The 24484-nt window shown below is 39.3% G+C and overlaps 1 protein-coding gene across 1 annotated transcript in view; it reads right to left on the reverse strand.

Annotated features, from left to right (window-relative positions):
- Nucleotides 1-1973: 1973 nt before the first annotated feature.
- GPBP1 (GC-rich promoter binding protein 1) overlaps nucleotides 1974-24484 on the reverse strand; it is a 40576-nt gene continuing 18065 nt past the window's right edge. Inside the window, exons 3-11 of the mRNA XM_084278314.1 lie at nucleotides 19509-19628; nucleotides 14759-14882; nucleotides 14088-14308; nucleotides 13387-13453; nucleotides 11203-11387; nucleotides 9721-9888; nucleotides 6966-7150; nucleotides 3953-4055; nucleotides 1974-2878 (exon numbers count right to left, since the gene is read on the reverse strand). Coding sequence (XP_084134440.1) covers nucleotides 2720-2878; nucleotides 3953-4055; nucleotides 6966-7150; nucleotides 9721-9888; nucleotides 11203-11387; nucleotides 13387-13453; nucleotides 14088-14308; nucleotides 14759-14882; nucleotides 19509-19571 — 1275 coding nt within the window. The 5' untranslated portion in view covers nucleotides 19572-19628 and the 3' untranslated portion in view covers nucleotides 1974-2719. The remainder of the gene's footprint in view (nucleotides 2879-3952; nucleotides 4056-6965; nucleotides 7151-9720; nucleotides 9889-11202; nucleotides 11388-13386; nucleotides 13454-14087; nucleotides 14309-14758; nucleotides 14883-19508; nucleotides 19629-24484) is intronic.

Below are 24484 nucleotides of genomic sequence, written 5' to 3' on the forward strand. Positions count from 1 at the left end.
TTTTCATGCATTTTATGTAAGTAAAATAGGAAAAACAAACTTTGTTTCAAGTGGCATTTCCCAGGAAAGGAAAAGTAAAAAACTCAACTGAAAACAGAGTTCCTCAGTGAGTGACTAAAGGAAGCGTTCCTTCAGGTGGCAAAAGAGAGGATGAAGGCATTACTCAGCCTCATCACAAGTAAATACAACGTAAGGCAATCCGTTTCCTCAGCAGAAACGTTACAGCTTCCCTACTTCTACAGTACGGTGAAGGGCAAACTGAAGTATCAGAGCAGGCATCTGTCTAAGCCAGGGCTGTGCAGATCTCAGGTGCGTCTCTGAACAGCAGAAGAGACCACTGTGTAGGACTAGAACTGCATCCACGGTACCGGCTGCTTATGTGTCTGCACGACACCAAATCACAGCACCACATATGCCAGAGTTCAGATACGCAAAAACAGTGTAGTAGAAGCACCCAGCCTGTCATGTGCACAGAGCTGGGCTGACAACACAGCAGACAAAACAGAAGCAGCCACACACTTACAGAAAAGAAGTTACAAAGGCTTTACAGGTGTTTCATTCTAACAAAGCAAAACTACTGCTCAATTCCCATTACCCCTTGGCTCACAGTTCATTATAAGCAGTGCTTCTGTCACCAGTTCCACACAAGCATAACTTTAACTTCTACTCTCTTTAAGCAAATTTTCTTAGTTACCAGGTCTAAACTTCCCAAGTGTATACACTTAGCATTAACACAATTCTTCTACAATTATAGGATCTTCCAAAAGGGTTCATTACAGAGTTACTAAACTGAGTAAAAGGTGAGAAAAAGAGTCTACATCCCACTTTCAGAAATACCAAAGAAAAAAGTTTTCACTTAGCAATAAAAAGTGTGTCCACATTCCACTAAGTAATTAGTATAGGCAGATGATGCTGTTATGTGAAAACTAGAAAGGGAATAGACCACCAAGGTGTCAAAGTTAGTAGAGGAAAAAAAACAAGCACTGCAGGAAAAGTGAAGGAAAAATCAAGGCACACTGGTGGGAAAGACTTTGTTACTAATATGGTGGCTTTCTCTTTTAAAAAAAAGAAACATTGTCACCGACCCTGGGGGTGTTCAAGGAAAGATTGGATGTTGTATTGAGGGACATGGTTTAGTGGGAGCTAGTAGTAATAGGTAAATGGTTGGACTGGATGATCTTTTAGGTCTTTTCCAACCTTGATAATTCTGTGATTCTGTGATTCTGTGATTGTTATTCTCTTAAACTGAGATAAGAAAATGGAGTATTGCAATACAGGGTAACAAAAACCAGCCACATCAACATTCATATATGCCTGTTCCACGACAAAACCTGACCTCTTGAATAGAAATCTATATTTAAAACTAATTTTAAAAAAAATCCACCCACAAAAAAAATAAAAATCCAAACATACCACCTTTGGCCTAAAATTGATAGATGCTACCTTTTAAAAACTGCCCTTTCCTAAAAAAGTATGGACAAAATTTCAGCTCTATACAAATTTTCACTTTAGAGTTCTAAATTGCAAGTTACTTGCTTTAAGAAATAGTACCTTTAAAAAGTATCTGAAAGGGCAATGTCTATATATATCTACACTAGCTATGTTATAGATGTACATGACGTCACTGAGAGCAGTTGTGCTTATGAATTAATGCTACATAGTTTGTAAAACCTTGTGGTAAATGTTTGAAGAAATAAAATTAACCGAATAAATCTATAAATAGCACCATTTTTTAAATGTGTTATCGTTTGACGCAAAGTAAGCAAAACAGGTGCTTATTGCATAGATGTAATTCCGCTGCTATAGAAGCAAGGCCTGGTGATGAAAGCACTTTTACCTCATTCTGAAATGCAGTCACTGCTGCCAGAGTGCAGTTAATATAAATGCAAACAAAACTTACCAGATTTAAAAACAATACCCTTGTCATTATGCACCAAGACAATGGTCTGTAAATCAGTTTATTTTCCGCGCAGTGAACAACCTCAGTCAGTTTAATTATTTCCTTGCATATGAATAGTAACATCAAAGCACTTGTTTTCCAACAAGAAATTTCTTCAGTTTGAAAGCGCAGGGCCTTGCAATATCCAATAAAGCTTTCAATTTAAAGGTTAGTTCTAGAAATTTGGAGCTGCAACATCAGGGTCTTTTGCCATTAACAAATGACGACTGTATTGCAAACAGCTAAAGAGAAGAACAGCACAATGGCTCAACTAAGGAAAAGAGTTTAAGCGTGCTTTGCTCGTTTTAGCCAACATGCTACGTTACCCTTTTCGCAAACAAAGTGTCGTCAAGGATTTCCATTGTAAGAACAAAGTATTTTGGCAAGCAAAACACGGTGTCAAGGTGCCCTTTTTATCCTTATAGACTGGACATTTTAAGAAAGCAGCTTTCCAAGTCATTACAGAATACTTTGCTTTTATTATTAAATGAGAAAGTCTGATTTGTTACATTGTCACACTGCTAGTCAGAAATGCTTCAGTGATGAGGACAGTCAATGTCGGGTCAGCCCTAGTCCTCATTCTACAATGTCCATTTACAAACAAATTATAGTAAGGTTCAACATACCCAGCAAAACATTGCTTCCTTTCTTCAGAGAAAGGCCCCATCATCCTTTCTCTAGTGGGTATGTCACTACATACATTAGAAACTTATTTTGAACAAACACATCCCCAAATTTTCATGAGATCAAAACAAGCTTCTCAAGACGTTACGTAAGTCTTCACAAATCATCGTCATCTGATGTATCACTGCTGCTTGTCTCAGAGTCTTCATTCTCTGGAGCAGGTCTGAAAGTGCTGTTTTTCCAGGGACTAAATTTAAAGTTGTGGGTGAGGCAATTCTTTAAAATGCCATTTTTTCGAAGGCCATTTTTTTGTAACTAAAATGGGAAAACAGGACATTATTTAAAGAAAGAAAACTAAAACCAACAAATCTATTGCATTTCAACATTCTCCACATCTTCACCTCTGGGCTACATAAGATCCACAGCACTACCTTTTCATATATATACACACACAAAGGAAAACTCTCCAGAGAGCCTTCACTTCTGGGACAGCCACCTATTTTCACAACCGTGGTCAGCTCCTGCAGTCAAGGAGAGCTTACCCTCTTCTCACCCATTTCCTCAGGCATCTTGCCCCAGTAATCCCTTCCCCCACATGGCCTCTCCTGTGATGCAGTCCTTTTTTTCACAGTGCTGCAAACATATGAGGGCAGGGTCTGCAATAAGGAAGGGACCCAGAAGAGAAACAGCAGGGAGGAATGTCTACCTAATGCAGCTGGAAAGTCTAAGAAACACTGGAGAGAAAGGAAACAACTCTTTCTACAACAAGAAAGGAATTACTCTGTCTCCACACACAGTGCAGAAGCTGGGCTATTGCCCAGCATTTAAGAGTTCAATATTCCAAATGCTCTAATGGATATGTGTGTTGCTAGACTTACAGAAGTATCAATGTTCAGATTTAACATAGCACAAGATTCTCCTTTTTCAGCTTCTCCTCACTGATCCCATCAGGTATATGCAACATTACTAATTTTCATTATAAAAAAAAACAAACCCAAAGAACTATGAAGTCTTGAGAGCCTTTTCAACCTTTGTTACTAGTGAACTAGATGTCTCGATTTCAAACAGAGATTTTGGAGAAACGAGGAAACTGCATAAACAACTTGAAAGAAAATTCCCTTTCTTCAGGCTAAGCGGAGAAGCTGGAAAGCCTGTGCATCAATGGTGAAACTACTCAGCAGCACCCCCTTACCCTTTCCTTGATATTCTGAGAATAGGCCCTACCTACAGTAAGCACTGATTCTCTATCTTTATTAAGCAACTCTTCTTCCAAAAGCACAAAACTGAAAGGGTACTAGAATGGCAACATTCCCAACCATCAGAATCACTGCAGCTGCTCCTCAGAGGTAGGCATTTAGGGTAGCAAACTACAAGTCAACTTAGTCTTACCTGTTCCTTGATGGTTTGAAACTCCCTCATCTCCTCCTCTGTTAGTGGAGCATATATTTCATCATTTTCACTCTCCTCCTGCCAGCCCATCTCCTTTAACAACCTTTAAATTAAAAAAGACAACGTTAAGGAATTTGCTATACACACTCCAGACATTTCAAGCTCTGTGTATGTGTATCTGCAAAGATCTATAACAAATGGACTAATCAGACCATAATTTTTGTAAAATAAACTCTTACATAAGTAGGTAAAAAGCCTTACAGAAGATAAATCAAGCATGGAAGTTGAAAAGTTCTCAGGTCCTTCACAAACAACCCTGCTTTACCACTACATGTGGTAAAAAAAAAAAAACAAACCTTCATTTTAAGGCAAGAAATTTGCATTAGGAGGAAAAGTAGGAATGCATTTCCTTTGCATAACCTGCTTGAAAACTGCAAGAAGAGACAAAGACTCATACTGAGAGAAGCTGCAGGTTTTCCTGGACAACAGGGTGGCCATGAGGAATACAGGTGGTTTCCCTCCAGCAGAACCAATTAAGGATGCAATGGCCTCATATAGTTCCTTTTGGGTTTGTTTAACTCGCACACGTGAATGTGAGAACTGGGACAGGCTTCATGACAAGTGAGTTTCACTCAACGCCAAATGCTGGTATTTCAGCACAGACAGACCAGCACTAGAAGTGAGTTTTGGGATGAAGGGAGGAAAAGGAGAGACATATTTCTCTCACAACTAAGCTTGAGATGTTTTAACGATGCTTTAACAAACGTGGTTTAGCTAATGCCAAAAGTGGGACAGCAGTATCCGACTAGGAAGAAAGTAGTTTTACATGTGAAGATGCTGTGAAAACCGGTACTTCCCAAGGGTGAAGACAACTTGACATATAACAATTAAGACAGTAAGTTCTCTTGATGCAAAGCCTTTGCCAAAAGGATCAGCACCTTCTTTAGGCATACCACACATCTGCTGACCTTAAATGTTAAAGGAGGTTAAAGCTATTTCACAAAAACATAAGAGGAATGTAAAGTATATGCCAGAAGTAACAGATAAAAATGATGCTTAGAGATGAAGAACAGTGAATATATTAAAATGGGGAAGTAAGGACATTCACAGCTGATGACACGTTCCATGTACTTCACTGGCCAGATGTGAGAAAAACAATGCCCTTCAACATGACCGTCCCCACAACGCACTCTAGGTCCCAATTCAACGGGTGTGCATTGGGCAAACTTACACGTGACAAATGACACCAGTGCCTGCTGTCAAAACCATAATAAAAGCCTGGAATTCTACAAGGAGAAGGGGAGAAATACTGCACTACCCATTTGGGTGGGGTTGTTTTTTAACAAAAAAGTCAACGAGAAAATAACAGAAATGGAAATTACATCCTCTGTAGTATTTGGACCAAACTGGACAACATGAAAAACAGGTGCAATTAAATCCTCAGGAAGCAGCAGAAATCATATGCAATTCATCCAAACATTCTTTTAAGGGAACACATGCTTTTGTATAGACATACAGAAAGAGATCCACAATGCCAAATGCAGTTCAATGGTAGTTATATTTCTGGCAACAGTAATTTGAGCTAGAAAGTTTTTGCTGCAACTAAGCTAAGATCTTAACTGTTATGCACAAAGTGATTAGTTATGGAGCTCCTGTTAATGTAAATAAAATTTAAGGCAATGGCTAATTAGCTTTTACGCAACATTGTCTGAACTTGGCAAGACTGCTGTCCCTTTAAAGCAATACTAGACCTCTAGAACCATTAGAAGTGTGAAGTATGTAAATAAAAATTAAACTTCAGATCAGCAAACTTGACACCAACAGCATGGCTGCATGTTGGAAACTTCCCCAGAAGAAAGGAAGCCCAAAATACATTTTGTACAAAATGCACTGACACTGTTACTAAGCATGCATAACTATGACTTCCAATTTACCACAAAAAGGCTTACTGCAACATCTGTTTACACATGTGCAGAGGTCAGAGCCAAAACGCTGGGACAATACGGACACACAGCCTCCCCAGGACACCACAAAGGAAAGACAAATTCCCAGAAAACCTAAGAAGGCCCTTTTAAAGTCATCTGAATTGACAAATGAGAGTTAGATTTCATGCCTATCTTCTAGATGAAACGTAGCCATCAGCAGCCTCTAGTGGCCAAAGACTGGTGTGTCCTTACCCAAGGGTGGGAAAAAAGGAACAGAGCAATGAGCATTTTACTTTTCATGTTCGTGAGGGATAAGAGGTTGTGAAAGTTTCCTCTGTGGGTACCACAAAAGGGAAAGTTCTCTAGTCCCATGTATACACATAAACTATCACTAAAAAAAAAAAATTACAAAAATTAAATAAATAAATAAATAAATCCACCTATCACATTTATCTATCTATCACTGCCAGAAACAGCAAAAATCTGGTTAGAGGTCATGACAAAATGATCTCCAGACTGAACTGTGACTTTCCAGCAGCAGCATTCTCACCCCTAGCCATTACTAATACTATTACTTTTATGAAACACTAAAATTGTGTTTCATCCATCTTTGACATTACTTTCTCCGTTGCCAGCATGTTGTCTTTTGATATCACTGACAGTGTCAACTAGTCAGCAACAGAAATAATTAGTTACTTTAGCCATGAGGAAAAAGTCACTGGTGTTTTACATAAGTTGCAGTATTTAAAGTATTATTAATACAAATTAAACATCAGTTACATGCATTGTTCCTCTTAGACACGCAGACCAGAATCAGAGGGATGAAGTGACTATGCAATTTCTTTATTTCTTTATAAGAAAATTCATTGCTTTTTTTAATAAAGAAAATTTAAGACAGTACTAAGTCTAGTAGAAATAAACTACATTCCATGTTACATTAGTACATGTCTAAAAGCTAAATTTGGACAGTAGCCATTAAACCTTTTATGCATTACCAGTTTTTAGATTTTGACTTCTGAAATAGTAGGAATTTAAGACATGTTTACTCAACATGAAAGAACACTCTTTGTATTATGTGAAGTACATACCTATGCTCCGCTTCAAGAAAGCTTGAAAGAAAATCTGCCTGATGGAAAGATGAAGACTGAATCATCTGTTGAAATGTAACTGAAGCACTGACATTCTCCTGCGGATTATCCCTTTCAAAGTTTTGGTTTGTATCTCTCTTGTGATAAGAACTGTTGCTATTATGCAAGTTAAAGGACTCATCATCCTGTTAAAAATAATTATATATTATGAGGTTAAGTAAATTCCATTCATAAGTAAAAACATAACTTATTTAAGCTGCCTTTCATACTTACAGAAAAAAAAATACTATCTGTTTAACTTACAAACAAGGGTCCTAATTAAGTATCAGAGCCATTTGTGTCAGGAGAAGTTTGGAAGCCTGAGAGTCCTCAGGTTTATTTAGTTTAAGAGGCAGGTCACAACCACCATACCTCAAATAGCAAATTCACCTCCCACAAGTTTAGAAAGCTTCAATACTGCTCTTTCACTTCAGACAAAAACTTCCCCTACACATAGAATGGTCTGGGTTGGAAGGGACCCCAAGGATCACAGAGTTCCAACCCCCCTGCCACAGGCAGGGACACCAACCTCAGGCCTGGATCTACACAAGGCTGCCCAGGGCCCCATCCAACCTGGCCTTGAACACCTCCAGGGATGGGGCATCCACTACCTCTCTGGGCAGCCTGTTCCAGCACCTCACCACTCTCTCCGTAAAAAACTTCCCCCTACTATCTAACCTAAACCTCCCTTCCTTTAGCTTTAATCCATTCCCCCTTGTCCTGCCATTATCTGCCCTTTTAAGAAGTTGAATCCCCTCCTGCTTATAAGCTCCCTTCAGGTACTGGAAGGCTGCAATGAGGTCCTCCCGCAGCCTTCTCTTCTCCAGGCTGAACAAGCCCTGCTCCCTTAGCCTCTCTTCATAGGGCAGGTGCTCCAGCCCTCTAATCATCTTTGTGGCCTCCTCTGAACCCTCTCCTCCAACAGTTCTACATCTTTCTTGTATTGGGGGCCCCAGACCTGGACACACCACTGCAGATGGGGCCTCACGAGGACAAAGTAGAGAGGGACAATCACCTCCCTGTCCCTGCTGGCCACCCCTCTTCTGATGGAATGCACTCACTGGTGCTTCTGAGGCTGTTAACTGCAACTGTAACTTAATAGCCATGAAATAAAGAACAAGGAAGAAAGTTCATTTATAAAGCAGACTGTTCAGGTTCACTCAGATATTAAATGGCTCTTTAATCACATGAACCAGAGATGCTTCTTTTTATTCTACCCACTCAGCAACCTCTAATTTTTATTTAGTAATAAGCCAAATATCCTCAGAAGTCTCCTTAACTGCTAAAAAACAAGAAGAGTACGATCATTACCTAGTTATCACCCTTTTGACAAGAAAATCCCTAAACTGGGCATGTAACAGCGTTATCCATAGCAGGAAGGATTTGCTCCATCAGTCAGTGCTGCACGCGTAAGAAACCATACTTCAGAGTCCAGGATCGACCATTATCATCATTTCCCTCTCATCCACAGTGTTATCTGTTCTTTTTAATTTGTGTTTCCAGGAATTTTAGAATGCTCAGCAAGAATTTCTTAAGAATACGTATCCCAGTGAACTTAGATTCCCACTGTTAAATCACATGCCTGAAAAATGCATCTCAGCTTATCAAACAAAACTCACTCAAATATTAAACTACTTTAGTGTGTATAGGACTAAATAACTTCTTCCACATGATCATGATTTGCTTTATTTCAGGCAAAATCCGTTACTGCAGGCCTTAAAATTCCATCAAAAGGATACATAATTGAAAACTGTCCTGCATTTCTCTCCCCACCCACCCAGTTGCACACTGTACCTTCTACTGATGATCATTAAAGTCACTGTTGAAAGTACAGTGACCATTAGTTATACGATTTTACTTTTTTAACATTTTTCCACACCTGTTGGTGAAAGTGCAACAGTGTAGAAAAGGAGGTATGCACTTAGCACCAACAACTACTGCAGGCTACCTGCTACATAGACATGTCCAAGGACATTATAAATTCAATGGAATCCCCACCAAGTTAATGTACTGGTTTTAGAATTCAGAAAGCTTAAGACAGCTTTTTCCAATATCTTTTTAACTGTACATCAAAATCTTTGTGTATTCCTTAAGCACACATGGACAACATTACCTGCAACACCCATCTCAGGTTACTCAACCACAGAATGCCTAACAGAAAGATGCAGATCTTAACTCACACATACAGCTAAATTGTAGAGTCCCATTACTTTGTTTTTTCTTTTTTACCCTGAAATAGGAACAGGGTCAGAAAAGTCAGTCATTCTTTTATGACCAATGAACACTGGGACTGGTTTTTTCCCACATCTGAATCCAAACAAACCATCTTCAAAACCACTTACTTATCTCACTGATTTGTAGTTTATAGTGTTTGGCTTCTTTTTTGTTTTGGGTTTTTTTTTTTTGCTAAAACACTTTAAACCACTCATTTACAGCAATTAGGCTCGTAATCACCTAATCCTGAATAATGCCATACTTGTCTTTACTTGGACTACATCTGATACCTATGGCTATGGCTTGTTGGTGATTGGTAGTGCTGACACAATTACTGGAGGAAGTAATTGGAAAAAATTTAAGTTCATCAAAATGTGATTCCTTTCTTCATTTAGAGATCCAAGACCATGATTTAACAACTGTTTGCAGACAAAAAAAAATAGTTTATGGTCTGTCTGAAAACTACTACTACTGAATCTACAATAGCTAGTAAGAAAACTACCTTCTCTTGCCCAGAATGGTTCTTGTCTTTATGCTCCTCTTCTTCCACTTTATCTTGTTTCAGTTCTTTCAAAAATTCACTCTTCTTGTCAGACCGCATTCTTGTCAGTTTTGTTAAACAAAGTTTACCAATTTTGTCAACAGGTGATGAAGAATTTGACCAATTACGCTAATGGAGGGAGTCAAGGGGGGAAAAAAAGTATATTAGAAGGGTTATTTATTTAGAAAACTCTGAATGAAAACCAAAAACCTGTACTTTCAAGTTTCATGTATACCCATAATCAAAAGCAGAGGGAAGGTATCTGTGTTTCAGTATATACATACACACACATACACAGTCCTTACAAGTACACCCATAGATGCATGTTTATGGAACAGTCCTAACAAACAGTAGACCTTCTGACCTGTGTCATACCATTAGCAGGTTTCAAGCTATCAGGTCATAATTCCTAATGCAAACCTAAAAAGCAAATTGTGTAGTACTGAGATGTGCCTTCCATATCTCCCTCTCACACATCAGCTTCCAAAAAAACCCATAATTTAATACAATTGTGAGTAACTTAGTGATCCCCCTTATCTAAGCAAAGTAAACTTTGTATAGGTTTGATAAAAACGACAGACACTGATTTACCTCTTTCATTGAATTCTGTGATACAGCAAAGATTTTGGCAGTTGATTTGAAAGGACTGAAATTATCAACACCATGGACAGAGTCATGTGGAAATGGATTCTCAAGTTTATTTTCTTTTGCTAGGCTTTTCCACTGTGTAGGCTAAACTAAGTTATTAACCATAATACAATCTTCTAGAAAAGTGATGAAGCAAAAGCAAACTATAACTACAACTATAATCTGGTGCAAACACCTTGTGGAAAAGATTCACCCTCTCACAACTAACATTTACTTTTTTTGGAAAGACTAAAATTTCAAAACAATTAAGACCCTCATATTTGAGGTATTAAGAGTCAAAATGTATGTCTTACAGCTGAAATCGGCACTTTTTATGTAGAATGACAGAGTTAAAACCCACTGTCATACACTCTCACAAGCACATAAAAATTCCTGAAACAAAGATCAGAGAAGGTATATGGAAAGTTGCGTTTGGAAAGAGACAAGAGTGACACTAATAGGTTGCAGTATCATCTCTATTAATAACTGGGATAAATTCAGAAGACATCTTTATGCCACTAGTACCACTAGGTACCTACTTATACACAAAAGGCATGGCTGTTCCGTAAGTTAAAACATCTTCTTCCCTCTCACTTTTGACAGCCCTTGCACTTCTCAACAAAGGTATATAAAGAGATCCAATTACAGAATAATTGAAAAAGAAGAATGGCCTGCTGTTTACACTCACTTTTGTGGTGTGCTGAGCTTAGCAAGAGTTTAAAGCATAATACTCCAGGAGGTGAAATAAGCATATTCAGAATTACAGCTGGATTTTTTTCAGTATGTTGTTCATGCCACCAGTAATCCAAGACTCACCTTTGCAAGTGGAGTAACAGGTTTAGGAACTAATCCTTTACAAACACTTGAACCAGTCCCATTCTTTACAGGCTGTGAATAAAGGTTTCCAACTACTGGGCCTCCAGACTTCTGCAGTTCTTTTGTACTGCCTTTTTTAATGACCAGCATTCTCTGAGATCTAAACTTAGGATTCAAAGGGTATTCTGGGAAAAAAAAAAAAAGAAATCTGGCAAGTATGTGTACATATATTTATTTGTGTGTCTGTGTGTGTAAGCACATGTGTAATACAATTTCAATTTTATAGGTCACTAGGTACCGGATAACCATATGGTCCAGAGCAAGCAGGCATAAATCAGGAACTTGTCCCAGCATTAGCTCCACAAACAGCACAATGCACAAACCTGGACAGAAACAGGTTCTGTTCCATTTTCTACAACTACCATTTGTAAAGTGTTTCATTTGGCAATGCAGGAATTTTACTTTCAGAAAGTAAAGATATTCTTCAAAGAAGCCAGCTACAAAGTCTTGTCTGCAACTCTAAAATCCAAATTATTGCTGACAGTTACCTAATCTTCAAATGAGTCACTGTATCCTACATCTTTTTAAAAAGCTATCTTAAAAGCATGAGGTTAGTTTTAACAGTTAGATGTTACAAAACATTTGTGATAACTCTATAGTTAGCTCTCACCAAAGTTTATGAAAAGACTTTTCATGATGCTCACATGCTTCCATCACATATACACAAAGTAAAATGAAATCTAACAAGCACACATTTTTAGCAGCCTTTAAAAGGGAATGGTTACATTCTTCCACTGCTGAATATTGCTTTCTACAAAAGCAACAGCCTTAATTTCAGTTTCTAATTTACAAGACAAGGTTTGTAATAGCAGAGCTGTAATAGAGATACCAAGCTGTAATCTGACACAAGACACTGTACTGTAGATTACAGACTGGACCAGAAGATCTTTAAAGGTCTCTACAAACCAATCCATACTATGATTCTATATGGCTAACAGAAATGTTCCTTCCTTTGCTTGTGGAAAGTGATATCGAAGAAGCCTGTAAAGCTTGCATTCCCCCAGACCAAACAGCCACACCATGCAGCAGCCACAGAGGGAGTGCTGCAAAGGTTCTAAGATGCTCAAATTGCTGCGGAATTTTTTCCAACTTGGTTAAGAATTTAGTTACTGTTGCTCTTTTATGGAAAGATAACTGTGTGTCCTGACTTTCACATGAAACCTGCTAAACACAGGAAACCAGAAAGCTGTCCAAATGCTCAGGCTCATGCAGAAGTTCTCAGTGACTAGATATCTCTATTGAGGGGTTGGCCTACACCTAGTATTACCTAAGAGTGCAAAATATGCTGAGAAAGTGGGGCAAAAGAATTAGTAAATTGAAGTATCATTTAAAATGAGCATCAAGTTTCAGATCTCAGTCTTAGCAACAGCTTAAGTAGTACCTTTTATGTCTAATTAACACTCCTTCTTCATGGGAAGTTCTTATTTTGACTTAAGTTAATTCCTTTAAAACCTGTGCAGTCTAAAGCTGACACTTTCTTAAAGGCAAACAATTGACTAGATAAGAGCAGCAGAACTGTAAAGTGCTGGCCAAATTCCACAAAGCAGGTATGAGAGAACAGTCCCTGGCTACAGTTGGAATTCAAGGCCCACTCCCAGAATTGGATTTTTTACATGTAATTCATAAACACAACCAACAGATTAAGACAGTTGGTTGCAGGAAGAGACCTTAAATCTAACCTGCAAGCTAACCTGCTTTTCTCCACCTTCCTAGGTTTCTCTACAAACTCTTCCAACAGCTCTTATCAGTCAGAAGCATTCTTCCATTAAATCTTCAGCTAGCAATCACACCATTAGTTTAGGTGACCCAACTTCATGGCATTTCCTCTTGAAAATAAAGGTGAAGTTAATTTCTTTATATCTTTGCCAAAACAAAGTATACACTTGTGCAAAAGAATCCTAATTGTAGCTGGATCTACAGACCAGCAGACTGATACTCAAATAGAAGTATTATGTTTCTAACAAAGAGATACTTACAGTCTAATAATACCAAAGTTCTCAATTTCAATCTATACCTTTGTAATTTAAATGTATACATGTATAATTATAAAAAAAAACCCATGTTTCAAGTAAAACAACAGATTTCTGCTACATGCTTACATTTAGAAGCATCAAAAGTACTCACCCCACACACCTGCAGCTAAAGATTTACTCTGCTTTGGTTCCCTCTCATATTCAGGATTCAAAGATGGCTGAAAGAAAGTTTTATCATTATTTAAGAAAGTCTTGAATTCTGGGACCAATAAAGTAGAGAATAACAGTATCTGCAGTATGATTTCTGCTGTCAAAGGCTTTTAAATGGAGACAGACACTTCCCCTGAGACCCAAACAGGTCACTGTTCACTTTTCTCTCTTTGCCAACAAAATGTTATCAGGTAGGTGTCAATGCCATTACATGAACTGTCCAGAGAAACCAAAAAACAGCAATGTATCATCCTTCAAAGAGGAAGCTCATGCCTCCACTTACACCCAACAATTCCAGGGTGAAGCATGGGATCTCAAAGTCCCATTAGTAGAAACATCACTTTGTTAGCACTTCAAATTTCCAGTAAGGTAACTGTATAGAATTTAATGCATGCACATACCACAGTAAACTAAAACCCAATGTAGTTTTCACTTAAATACTCAAGTGACAATAACAGACATATAATGATAAAAACTGGATAGAAAGGACAAACAAGTTAGTGGACAACTAACACCCTCATACTTATGGGAAGGATGATCCTTTATATATTGATCTGCAATCTTATGCAGCACCTTTTAATGGACAAAATGGCACTTGCAGAAACAATAAAACCTTGTTTAATATAATTAAAATTAACTTACAAAATCCTCTGCCTCAAACTGCTTGGGTGCTTTGTCTTCCTTTTTCCCAGTTTCACGCTCAGGTACACTGGTGTCACGCAGTCTTTGGCCTTTTCCACAATGGAAAGTGCTGGTACGAGCATGGTAACCTCCTCCATGGTATCCCTCACGATGGTTTATGTTTTCTGTACTACGTTTACGAAATGAATGCCAACTACTCTTCTCTTTCTTTCCTAAATGCCCTTAAATTAAAAAAAATAATTAAAAATAATTTTAAAATAATATTTTACTTCTGCAAAATTGTCAGAAAAGTTAAGCAGCTCTATACTCTGGGATGTGATAGCAGAGTAAACAAGTTTCTATTCACATCAGCAGCAGATTTTGTAAAATCTTACAAAACCAGCATCAATATAAGTCAACCTCTTTGCTGGCTGCTCATTTTTATGTTGTTGGCTAGAATATTAGCTTGACACTCTTCTTAAAAGAGAAAAACGCCTGGCATCACACTACTTTAACCAATCTTTAGTCACCACACCGTCTTCCAGAAGATCTGTCTTTCCACTACCTCTATGCTACTTCAGAGTAAGAATTTAGCATAGGAGAGCTATTACCATCAGACTTTTTTCTAGCTGCAGGGCTACAAAGCAGTGATGTAAACATATTCAAAAAGGTCCATGACAGCCAAATTATACCTCCATTACGCCATCCACTGTTAGGATCACATCCGTCTGAAGAGTTGTGTCTTCTGCGATTTGCTTCATAATGATTCTCTGTCCACGAAAAATTTTCAGAATGTTTCTCAAGGTTCAGGGATGACTGTAAAGGAGCAGAAGTGGTAGACTTGAGATAGCTGATTAATAGCAAAACTGAATTATCAGAACTGTAACATGCACATTAGTCACAGTAAATACAACTGATTTTTAGAAGTACTTTGAATGACAGACAATGCATCAGTCCTCAAGTACGCCTGTGCTCAGAGCTATGTCACTATCTTCCATGCCAGCAAAGTGGAAGTTGCACCTTCTGCTCTAGGACACTGAAACAGCACTAAGGACCATGCTTGTGACATGAGGTAACAAAGCCAAGTGGCTGTTTTGTTTTGGCAGCAGAACAGAGCACAAGTGACATGTGTTGCAGCAACGAAAAAACTAAAAAAAAGGTGAGAAAGAGCAGGAGATCACAGCTGGGAAGGCAGAAAAGAAATCTGGGATCTTGATTTTCTATGTGCACTCCATGTAGAGCAAGGAGTTGCTTCCAATACAGGCAGCTGTACCCAAGAAAGGTCTAGCTTATTAGTCTTGTCTTTGTAACTTAGTACAGTAAATGCAACTAGTTACGAAATACAAATAAAACCTAGAGTAAAAAGTGTACAAATTTCCAAATGTACATCGAATTATCAGCTTATAAATGGGTACTGTAGAAATTTCAAATAAATAAATCCTTAAATATCAGTAGGAAGTATTTTATAAACTAAAACCTCACATTGAGAAAAGCACTCAGAAGTCAAAATTTATCCTGACTAGAACTCATACCTAAAGGGATTAAAATAAGAAAGATCACGTCTTAGAGCAGCTATCATCGCTATTACTTCTATCTGGCTTTACTGTTTTAATGCTGTAATATTTCTTTAGCTGGTACATCTTAAAAATTCAACACATTTCCATTCAGCAAAAGCAGCTGTTAGCCTTACAGCTGTTTGCAGCACACATCTCACACTGAGCGACAGCAGCAGAGTGGTACTTGCTGCCACCCAGTCAGCCCTTGATGCAGGCGAAGCAGAGCTGCCTTCCCTCCCAGCACACCTGCTGCACGCCTGTGTGTCCACAGTACTGCACACAGACAAGGGATGCAACACGTCCCCTAGGATCTACCAATGCCTAAGTGCACAGCTGTGTGGAGATGTACTGCAGCAGCAAACTAAGCTTAATGATTACAAACACTATCATCGACTTGCTGCCCACAGCTCACTCCCTTTCCAGACTGAGTAACATTCAGAGGGGGGAAAAAAAAAAAAAGACGGGGTAATGGTGTCTGTCTAACAATAAAAGCCCCAACCTTATTTCAAAAGTTATCATGCACTAACATTTCATCAAGCTATATTAATATTTAAGATAATCCACTGATCAAAGTGAGGGCAAAACAAGCAAACACACAAACAAGGACGTTGCAGTAATAGATTTAACTACTCTGGAGAACATGCTGAAGAAAATTATTTCCTCCTTCTCATCTCCCCCATCCCCTGTGAGAAACAAATCGCACACAAAAAAAATCATGCCTAAGTTCTACTGACAATGGCCCAGCACAGCTCAAGGTGCTGTTCAAAGTTCACTGCTTCAAATTAAAGCTCAAGTAAGCAACAGATATATTTAAAATCCAAACCATGTATTTACACACTGTACAGAATTCAAATAAAAAAGGACTGCCCTATCAATTTGAAACCTGGGAAGTGAATCAGTTCCATGACACTTTTCAAGAGTAAGAACAGGAAACCATAAGAAACCATCAAATTATTTAAGTAGATCAAAAATGGTCATAATTAATCTCAATATCTAAACAAAAAATAAATCCTGAATTTTTAAATAAGTCGCCCAAAATTATGGAAAGGTCCAAATCTGTTTATCACCGATGAAATCTTAGAAGATAGCTTCATGTGCTCATCTACATATGACAACCTTTGAATACTGCCCAGTAGCTTAACTTTCATTTTTGTGTATGAACTTTGAAGAACAATCGTATTTTAGCACAGTATAACGGACAGCGTTTTATCCATAGTTTAGTTGCTTATAATACAACGAAGTCTCTAAATTATGTGCAAAGGTCGTGCAATTTGCATTTTCCCCACACGATGGAGGTATCACTCTATCAAGCCTCCTGTGGCAGAAATCTTTGTAAGCAGCAGGAAATTTACTGGCAATTTCTGGAACTTCGTAAATTTTATGACAAGGTTCATCCAGCCAAGAAAGCAAGCAGCAGAGATTTGTGAAGTGTAAGTTGTGATCCTACTTATTGCTTAACATGTAGTAAAAGTAAGTTTGCAAAAACTGAGTTTACCAGTCTGTTTGCAATCTCTTCACGTATGTTTTGCAGCAATCCCTTCTGAAGAGCTCCATCCATACCCCAAGATGACTTCACTAGTCACAACATCTCCCCATTTTCAACTGCCCTACCACAACACTGCACTGACGCAACTACAGTAGTTCCAGACCTGAACTAAAGCTACTGAGCAATGGATTCCCAGCTTTTTAGATGGACTTCACTATGTGACAGGGAGATCATATTGATATAGAAGCTTATCCTTAAGAGGAAATCATCAGCAATAGGCAAGATGGATTTCAGCCAAGCTGTAATCTGTATCAGTCACTTTAAGAAAGCTCATTCACCCTTGCCAGCATCGTGGGTTTTTAATACTAGCATCAGATAAGCCTCAGGTACCTAGGATCGAGGCAGGGAAACAGCACTCCTCATGATGCAATTCTTAAAAATGCCTCTTCAGGGAAATAAAAACTGACCTCACACAGAGTTCAGCTTCTCAAGCCTAAGCGTTGTTGATAGCATGGCCTCACCCAGCTCCATTCTATGTGAAACATGAGACACCTTGCCTTCCTTACCCCATCCTTCGTCTCCACTCTTTATCTGCTCTTCTCTTCAGCAGCCTTGCTGATATATGGGAAAGCAGAAATAAAAATCTGTTCTAGGAAATGCAGGGGAGAGAAGGCCACATTATTTGAGACCGGTCTTGCAGAGGAACAATGGGACAGCCCTTATCACATAAACCAAGAATCACTACACATTGGTTAGGACCAAAAAGTCTCTGCAAACATTTAGTATCCAAATGTGCTGTATATCACAGAATGCTGATCACTGGGGCAAATAATGCAAAGGAATAGGCTGCATTTCAAACAACGAAGCACAAAGACTATAAAGGAGAAAGCATATTATGGAGCTTTTGGAAGAGAAGAAGGGAAGTCTATCTAAACAACTTGAGGCAAAGGATCATGGGAAAGAACAAGATCCACAACATACTTACTAAGAAATTTCCTACAACACAGGAAGGAGGTGACAAATACTTCAGATCTATTCCAGTGGCACTGGAGTAAGCCTAGAACTAACTTTATCCTGCTCTATTGACACTTTAAGCAAGTAGGTAAAGCTCTTTCAGTGGATCCTTTCATAATTCATAATTGTGTCACTGTATTAAGCTAAGCTCTGAATACTTTTCCAGTTGAAAACACACTAAGTTGGAAAAAAACCCAGTTCAAGAAAAGCGAATATATGAGAAATCAAGTAGACTGAAACCAGATTGTGGGATAGGTCTGATGTTCCTAAACAGCAGCAACTGAAAGCTGCTGACATACTATACTAACAAAGCAGCTAACAAGGTCAGTGTAAAAGACAGACAAATAAGAGCAATATGAGTAAGGACATTCAATGACCTGACTAAAAATAATGCATGCATATGTGTGCGTGTAGGCATACAGAAACAAAGCAATGGCAACACAACTAATACTGACAGCTGACTGCTAACACAGCCCATACCGACGCTGACTGTGCATTTAACAATAGCACAAGCCTATTTCTGTAAGTTTATAAAGGCTAAACATTTTCCATGGATATGAAACATAGCAAGAAACTTACATAAATACATTAAAGTAAGGCAATGTCACTCTCATAGCTGCAGATATGGATATTGCGTTCAAAAGATTATAATGAAGACAGGTCTACAAATAGGGAAATAGATGACAGGAGTTTGAATATCCAGGGCTGCCTCTGCTTCTGCAGTCACACAAATAAAGAAAGAGTAGAAGGATGGGCCAGAAAAGAAAGAAAAATTTATTAGACGGACATACTCATGACTTCATAGAATATTCAGAAATCCTAACAATTCAGAGATTGCTACTTACAGCCTCTGAGCTAACTGTCCTATTGTATAAAGTGAGTAATTGTACTAGATGAACCAACCAGAGCAAAAACGCACAACTACTGGACAGAACGCACCATGCTCCACCAGTAGTAATAAACAGCCCACCAGCAACTGAATAGGGTTTTTTTTTAATCAGTTTGATGACAGTGTCACACTTCCGTAAAATTCACAGGGGACAGAGCAAAATCAGAAGCAAGAACATCAAGCACATGCCTCTGCCTGGTACTTCTAGCACAAAATATAATACATTTTAAACATCAGATGAAGGCAATCTTAACCCAACAACATCTCTGATTATGTAGCCTGGCGCACGCTTCTATCCACAAATGCAGCTGCTCAAGCAAAAAACTCTACTGGAGGTATGAGACTGACAACCACAGTAAAACTACTTAAATCACAACAAGACTTGATAGATATCATCTGTTATCAACCTATTCATAAAGATATTTGCATTTTTATTATGATTGAGGTTACGACACTTTTCTAATAAGAGTGCCTGTTAAAAAGAACAAAGAGCATACCTTTCTTGAGGATGGTGGAGTTGGAAAATTAAGCCAAGATGGAGTGAAGTCATGCCACGCCATTTAGGTCCGGTCTCTCCAAATCTCGGAAACAAGGCTTCAGCACCTCAAAGGCAAGCCCTTGTAATTGGAAAAATAAGACACGAGAACTTTTCAGATGATTATGTTACAAGTGGATTAAACCAATGGTATTTTGACCATTATTTCCTTTCTGTTTTCTGGTATTATTTTCTCACAGGCGTCTGGTGTAGCATCTAACTACCCTCATCTCGTTTATAGCATCGTATTTGTGCCTTTATTACTAAAGAATCACAGTAATCCAATATATCACATGTATCACGAAAATATAACTCTAACATTCCTTCTTTTATTTCCTCTTATAAATGGGATGAAGCATCTTGAGTAAAAGTCTGATCCAGAAAGCCATGGCAAAATCAGCTGGTGGAAATACCTTCTGGCACTATACATTCCAATGGCTTCCAAGAAACAGATGACTGAATCAGTCCCTAAAAGTTAGTCTCCAGAGGCCATATTAAGGTTCGTCATGAAAAACTAGATGCTTGGAACCACCACAGACCCTGTATTATCTCTAGGTTCAATGGAAACAAGAGTCTACATATCCAGAAGCAGTGTCAAAATCCAGTAAAATTCTCTATCTTGAAAACGGGAAAGTAACAGCTTGAGATAAAAATCCAATACTTTTTTCTACCCCACAGTCTCCCCAAAGACAGGAAAACATCAAAGTAAGCAAGAAAATGCAAGATAATGTGAACTATATTACCTGAAGCTGAACTACAGCATAGAAAGGAAAGAAATGGATTAAACACTGCCTGGATTATACACGTATCAGAATCATGCACTGCAGCTAGACACTGCAAAATTGCCAGAGATTCAGAAGCATTTTCTGTGTCATATATAGACACTATGAGAAATTAAGCTAGAGAAGACATAATAAAACACCCACTTGCATTTCATAGGAAGCCTAAACACATATGCACATCTCTGCAGAACACCATGCAGACCTGTTCCTCAGCGAGCAGAGGTGTATTGAACTTTAATCTAAGGCTGCTGTAACGTATCAATAAATCGGGGAATATGAACTTGATCACTATTTGTTGCATCCTGTCCTGAATCAGGCTATTGCAGATTTCCAAGTGACAGATGAAAATGTTGATAACAGGTTGGCTATGAGCCAGCAGTGTGCCCTGGTGGCTAAGAGAGCCAATGGGATCCTGGGGTGCATCAGGAAGAGTGTGTCCAGCAGGTCGAAGGAAGTGATCCTCCCCCTCTACTCTGCGTTGGTCAGGCCCCACCTGGAGTATTGTGTCCAGTTCTGGGCTCCCTGGTATAAAAAAGACAGGGACCTTCTGGAGAGAGTCCAGAGAAGGGCAACGAAGATGATTAGGGGCCTGGAACATCTGCCCTATGAGGAAAGGCTGAGTGAGCTGGGTCTGTTCAGCCTGGAGAAAAGAAGGCTTAGGGGGGACCTAATTAGTGTTTATAAATATCTTAGACTTGGGATGCAGGGGGAATTGGCCAGCCCGTTTTCAGTGGTCTGTGGGGACAGGACAAGGGGCAATGGCTGTAAGCTGGAGCACAGGAAGTTCTGCACCAACATGCGGAAGAACTTTTTCACAGTGAGGGTGACGGAGCAGTGGAATAGGCTGCCCAGGGAGGTGGTTGAGTCTCCATCTCTGGAGATATTCAAGTCTCGTCTGGATGCCTATCTGTGTAATGTGAGATAGGGAGCCTGCTTTGGCAGGGGGGTTGGACCCGATGATCTCTTGAGGTCCCTTCCAACCCCTAGATTCTGTGATTCTGTGATGTTCGACCTTCTAAAAGGAAGTCTAACAGATTTGTAAGCACTACCACTGCACTTGGTTGAGCTGTTGGCTCTTTTTCATACAGTGAGCTCATACATAGGTTTTTAGGTACCTCCAATATCAGAGTTAAACTGTAAGGTATTATGCAAAAAATCTACTGTATTAGAGAGAGTCTAGGGCTTGAGGTATGTCTCACACAGATAAGTGGTTGTAAATTGCTCTGCTGAAGTCATGTTACACTCATAAATTAACCTCAAAAAAAATTTCAGAGAAATTTTCTAAAGTATCCAATTACGTCAGACTATTAAAAACCAAATTAAGTTCTAGTAACAGAACCACCACAAAAATGGCTCCCCTTTCTACCAGTAATCAATAAAGTGAACTTGATTCATCATGCCCAGTGTTATAAATGACTCGGTCCCAAACAGGATTAGAACCAGATTGAACAATTTATTAAACGAATAAAGGCAAGCGAATGGCGCCAGGTGCTCCAGGGGTCTCGACTCCACAGTCCCAGTCCCAGTCCCAGTCCCTGGCAACCATATACTGACACGCTGGAGTGCCCGCCAGGCAACCCCCACAAGACATCCTTTAGGTGAGCTTTAGCTTTTGTCTTGCCAGCAAAGCCAGGCAGCTGGTTCTGCAGACCTGAGGCAGATCCCAGGCGCCCTCCTATTCTTCTTTCCTTCTTCCTCTTTATCACCTCCTTCTCAGAGACAAGTTGTTTCCCCTGAGGTATCACAACGCACACAATGTGCTAACATTGTGGTCCTTCAGGAGTCTGTTGCTGCTTCAACATACTTCATATTCAGTACATGCAAAAATCTTTAGCTGCCCCTCCCAGGCCCGTGTCCATACAAGGGTATGTCATTAGGCACCCCCAACACTATGCCATTTTAACACGAATCAGATGGACATATATCACAATCCCCCATTTTTACTTTTTTTTATAGTATTGAATGGTGTTTTCAATTTTAATTGATTCAACACTTGCCGAATTGGTACTAATCTTGGATCTTCTCCCCCCTCTACTACCACCACCTCCTTCCCTATCTGGTCTGGCCCTCCTCGGTGATCTTAAGGGTTGTCCCCTCTTCCGAGTACCCAAATGAATCTGTAGATTGCCCTTTCCTAATTTGTATGCTATGGCCCGAAAGTTCTGTGACAAGAAGTTCTTTTCGGGTATCTCTGTTTACTATTCTTACAGGAGAATTTTATTATTTTATTATTGTGATTACTCTTGTAAGGACAGTCCCTGCTTCAGAAAGTAAATGCATCTGGCTACATGGGTTTGGCCTTTACATCAGAAAATGTCCCTTTCTTAAAAATAAGGCTAACGCTAAACAGAGAGACATCCTGATACTAAGTTTCAAAATTTGATAATTTTTATCTACCTGCAATTCCCAAATCAAAGGCACGACTGGCAGCGAGCATAAAGTCACTTAACACCAATATAAAAGCTTGATTTTGAAGAAACCTCAGAGTGAGGTGCCCCTCACGCCTGTAGGATATGACAACAAGCAAATGCTGCAGTTACAGGGTCAGCCATCTCTCCTTGCAAAAAGGCTGCAGCTTCAGTTCTATCACTGTAATGAATTAGGGGGGCATTAGCTCATAATGATCTGTTAACAACTGAGCAAACTTTTATACCCTCTCATGGCTGATGCAGCTGCCTCGTGTCAGTTCTCAGAACTTTTAACCACAACATTCCTATAGAAAAGGTTGTCCCACCTTAGGGGACTCCTGCTGTGCAGGCGTCTTTCCTTACCATGACAAAGCACTGAACCAGGAACAAATTTACATCTCTAATTAACAAGAGGCCAGGCACAGAGAGCAGAAACAAAGCATAATCGAGCCCAGTTTCATTTTTCCAAACAACTCCCTAGCAAACCTCTTTAAACGTAAGAAAAATGGCATTGTGGCTGCTAAGATTTTATTTCCAGCCCATTTATATGCAATTAAAAGATGTATAAAGACACTAGGGCGTGCTAGATGCTTAAATCAAGTTTACTTAGGCTGCATCTATACTGTCATGCAGGTTTTAGGCATGACTTCGCACTCAGGACCTAGCGACCTTGGTTATACATACATACTACATGTGACCGTCTTTCACAGAACCTCCCCCACAGCCAGCAGCATGTACAGCCTCGAGCTACCTGTTCGGACTCAAGCAGCGCCTGCAAAGCTGTGAAGATGTAGCCTATTGCTGTTGCTGCCCTATGAATATGGTATTACTGGGTTCATCTACATACACCTCGGTAAGAAAGACAGTCAGTTGTATACTATATAACACCTTGAGTAACGTGGCATCTTACATTTTAGAAAAATATTTTGTCAGGTCACAAGTAAAATCTGTCACTATTACAAAACCTCTTGTAATACTAGAATATCTAGCTGCGGAAGAATTTTGTTCTTATTGCTGCTATACGTAGTTTTAAAAGGCAGCAATAACCTTCTGTTTCTCCTGTGAGATACAACAATTAACCTTCTTAGCATGCCACTCTGGTGCAGGCATTCATCTGTAGCCAATCCAGGATGCTGTCTTGATCTCCTCCTGTTGACTAACTTGTGATAATGTCTTCTTAATGTGAAAAAAAAAACCAAACAGTTTGACAATTTGGAGGCTCTAGCCCTGCTACCAGCACCTCTTTTGAAATTTTTGAATAGTATTTCCCTTTTTGCCAGTCCTCCAGCTTTTCTAATTTTCTTCTCATGTTCCGCTCCCCTCCTCACACACACCACCCCCCCCCCCCCCCACCGGTTTAGCTACAAATTGTCCATTTTTGGTCTCCTGGGGGTCCTGCTTGATTCTGTCTTTCCCAAATTCTCGTTCCAGCATGCTGATCCTTCCTTTCTTGAAATTTCTTTAATTTTTGGTGTTTAATGAGACTGCTACAAACCCAATGCCTTCTTGATTACCTCCAAGGGGTACCTCTCGTAAGGGATACGGAGAATCTCCCTCAGATATGGCAGTCCTACGTCTTACACATGCAGCCGGAGATCGGTCTAATTCCAGTGCTGTTTACGGTGGAGGCAGGAGCAATGGTGGTACTGGTGTAAATACCACGACTACCGGAGGGGGAGCCGCCGGCGGGGTTGGCACTGGCTCCCATTTATCTTCAAGTCCTTCTCCTGCTTTTAGTGCAAACATTG

Source organism: Gallinula chloropus, assembly GCF_964237585.1.
Source record: "Gallinula chloropus genome assembly, chromosome: Z".
Lineage (NCBI taxonomy): Eukaryota > Metazoa > Chordata > Aves > Gruiformes > Rallidae > Gallinula > Gallinula chloropus.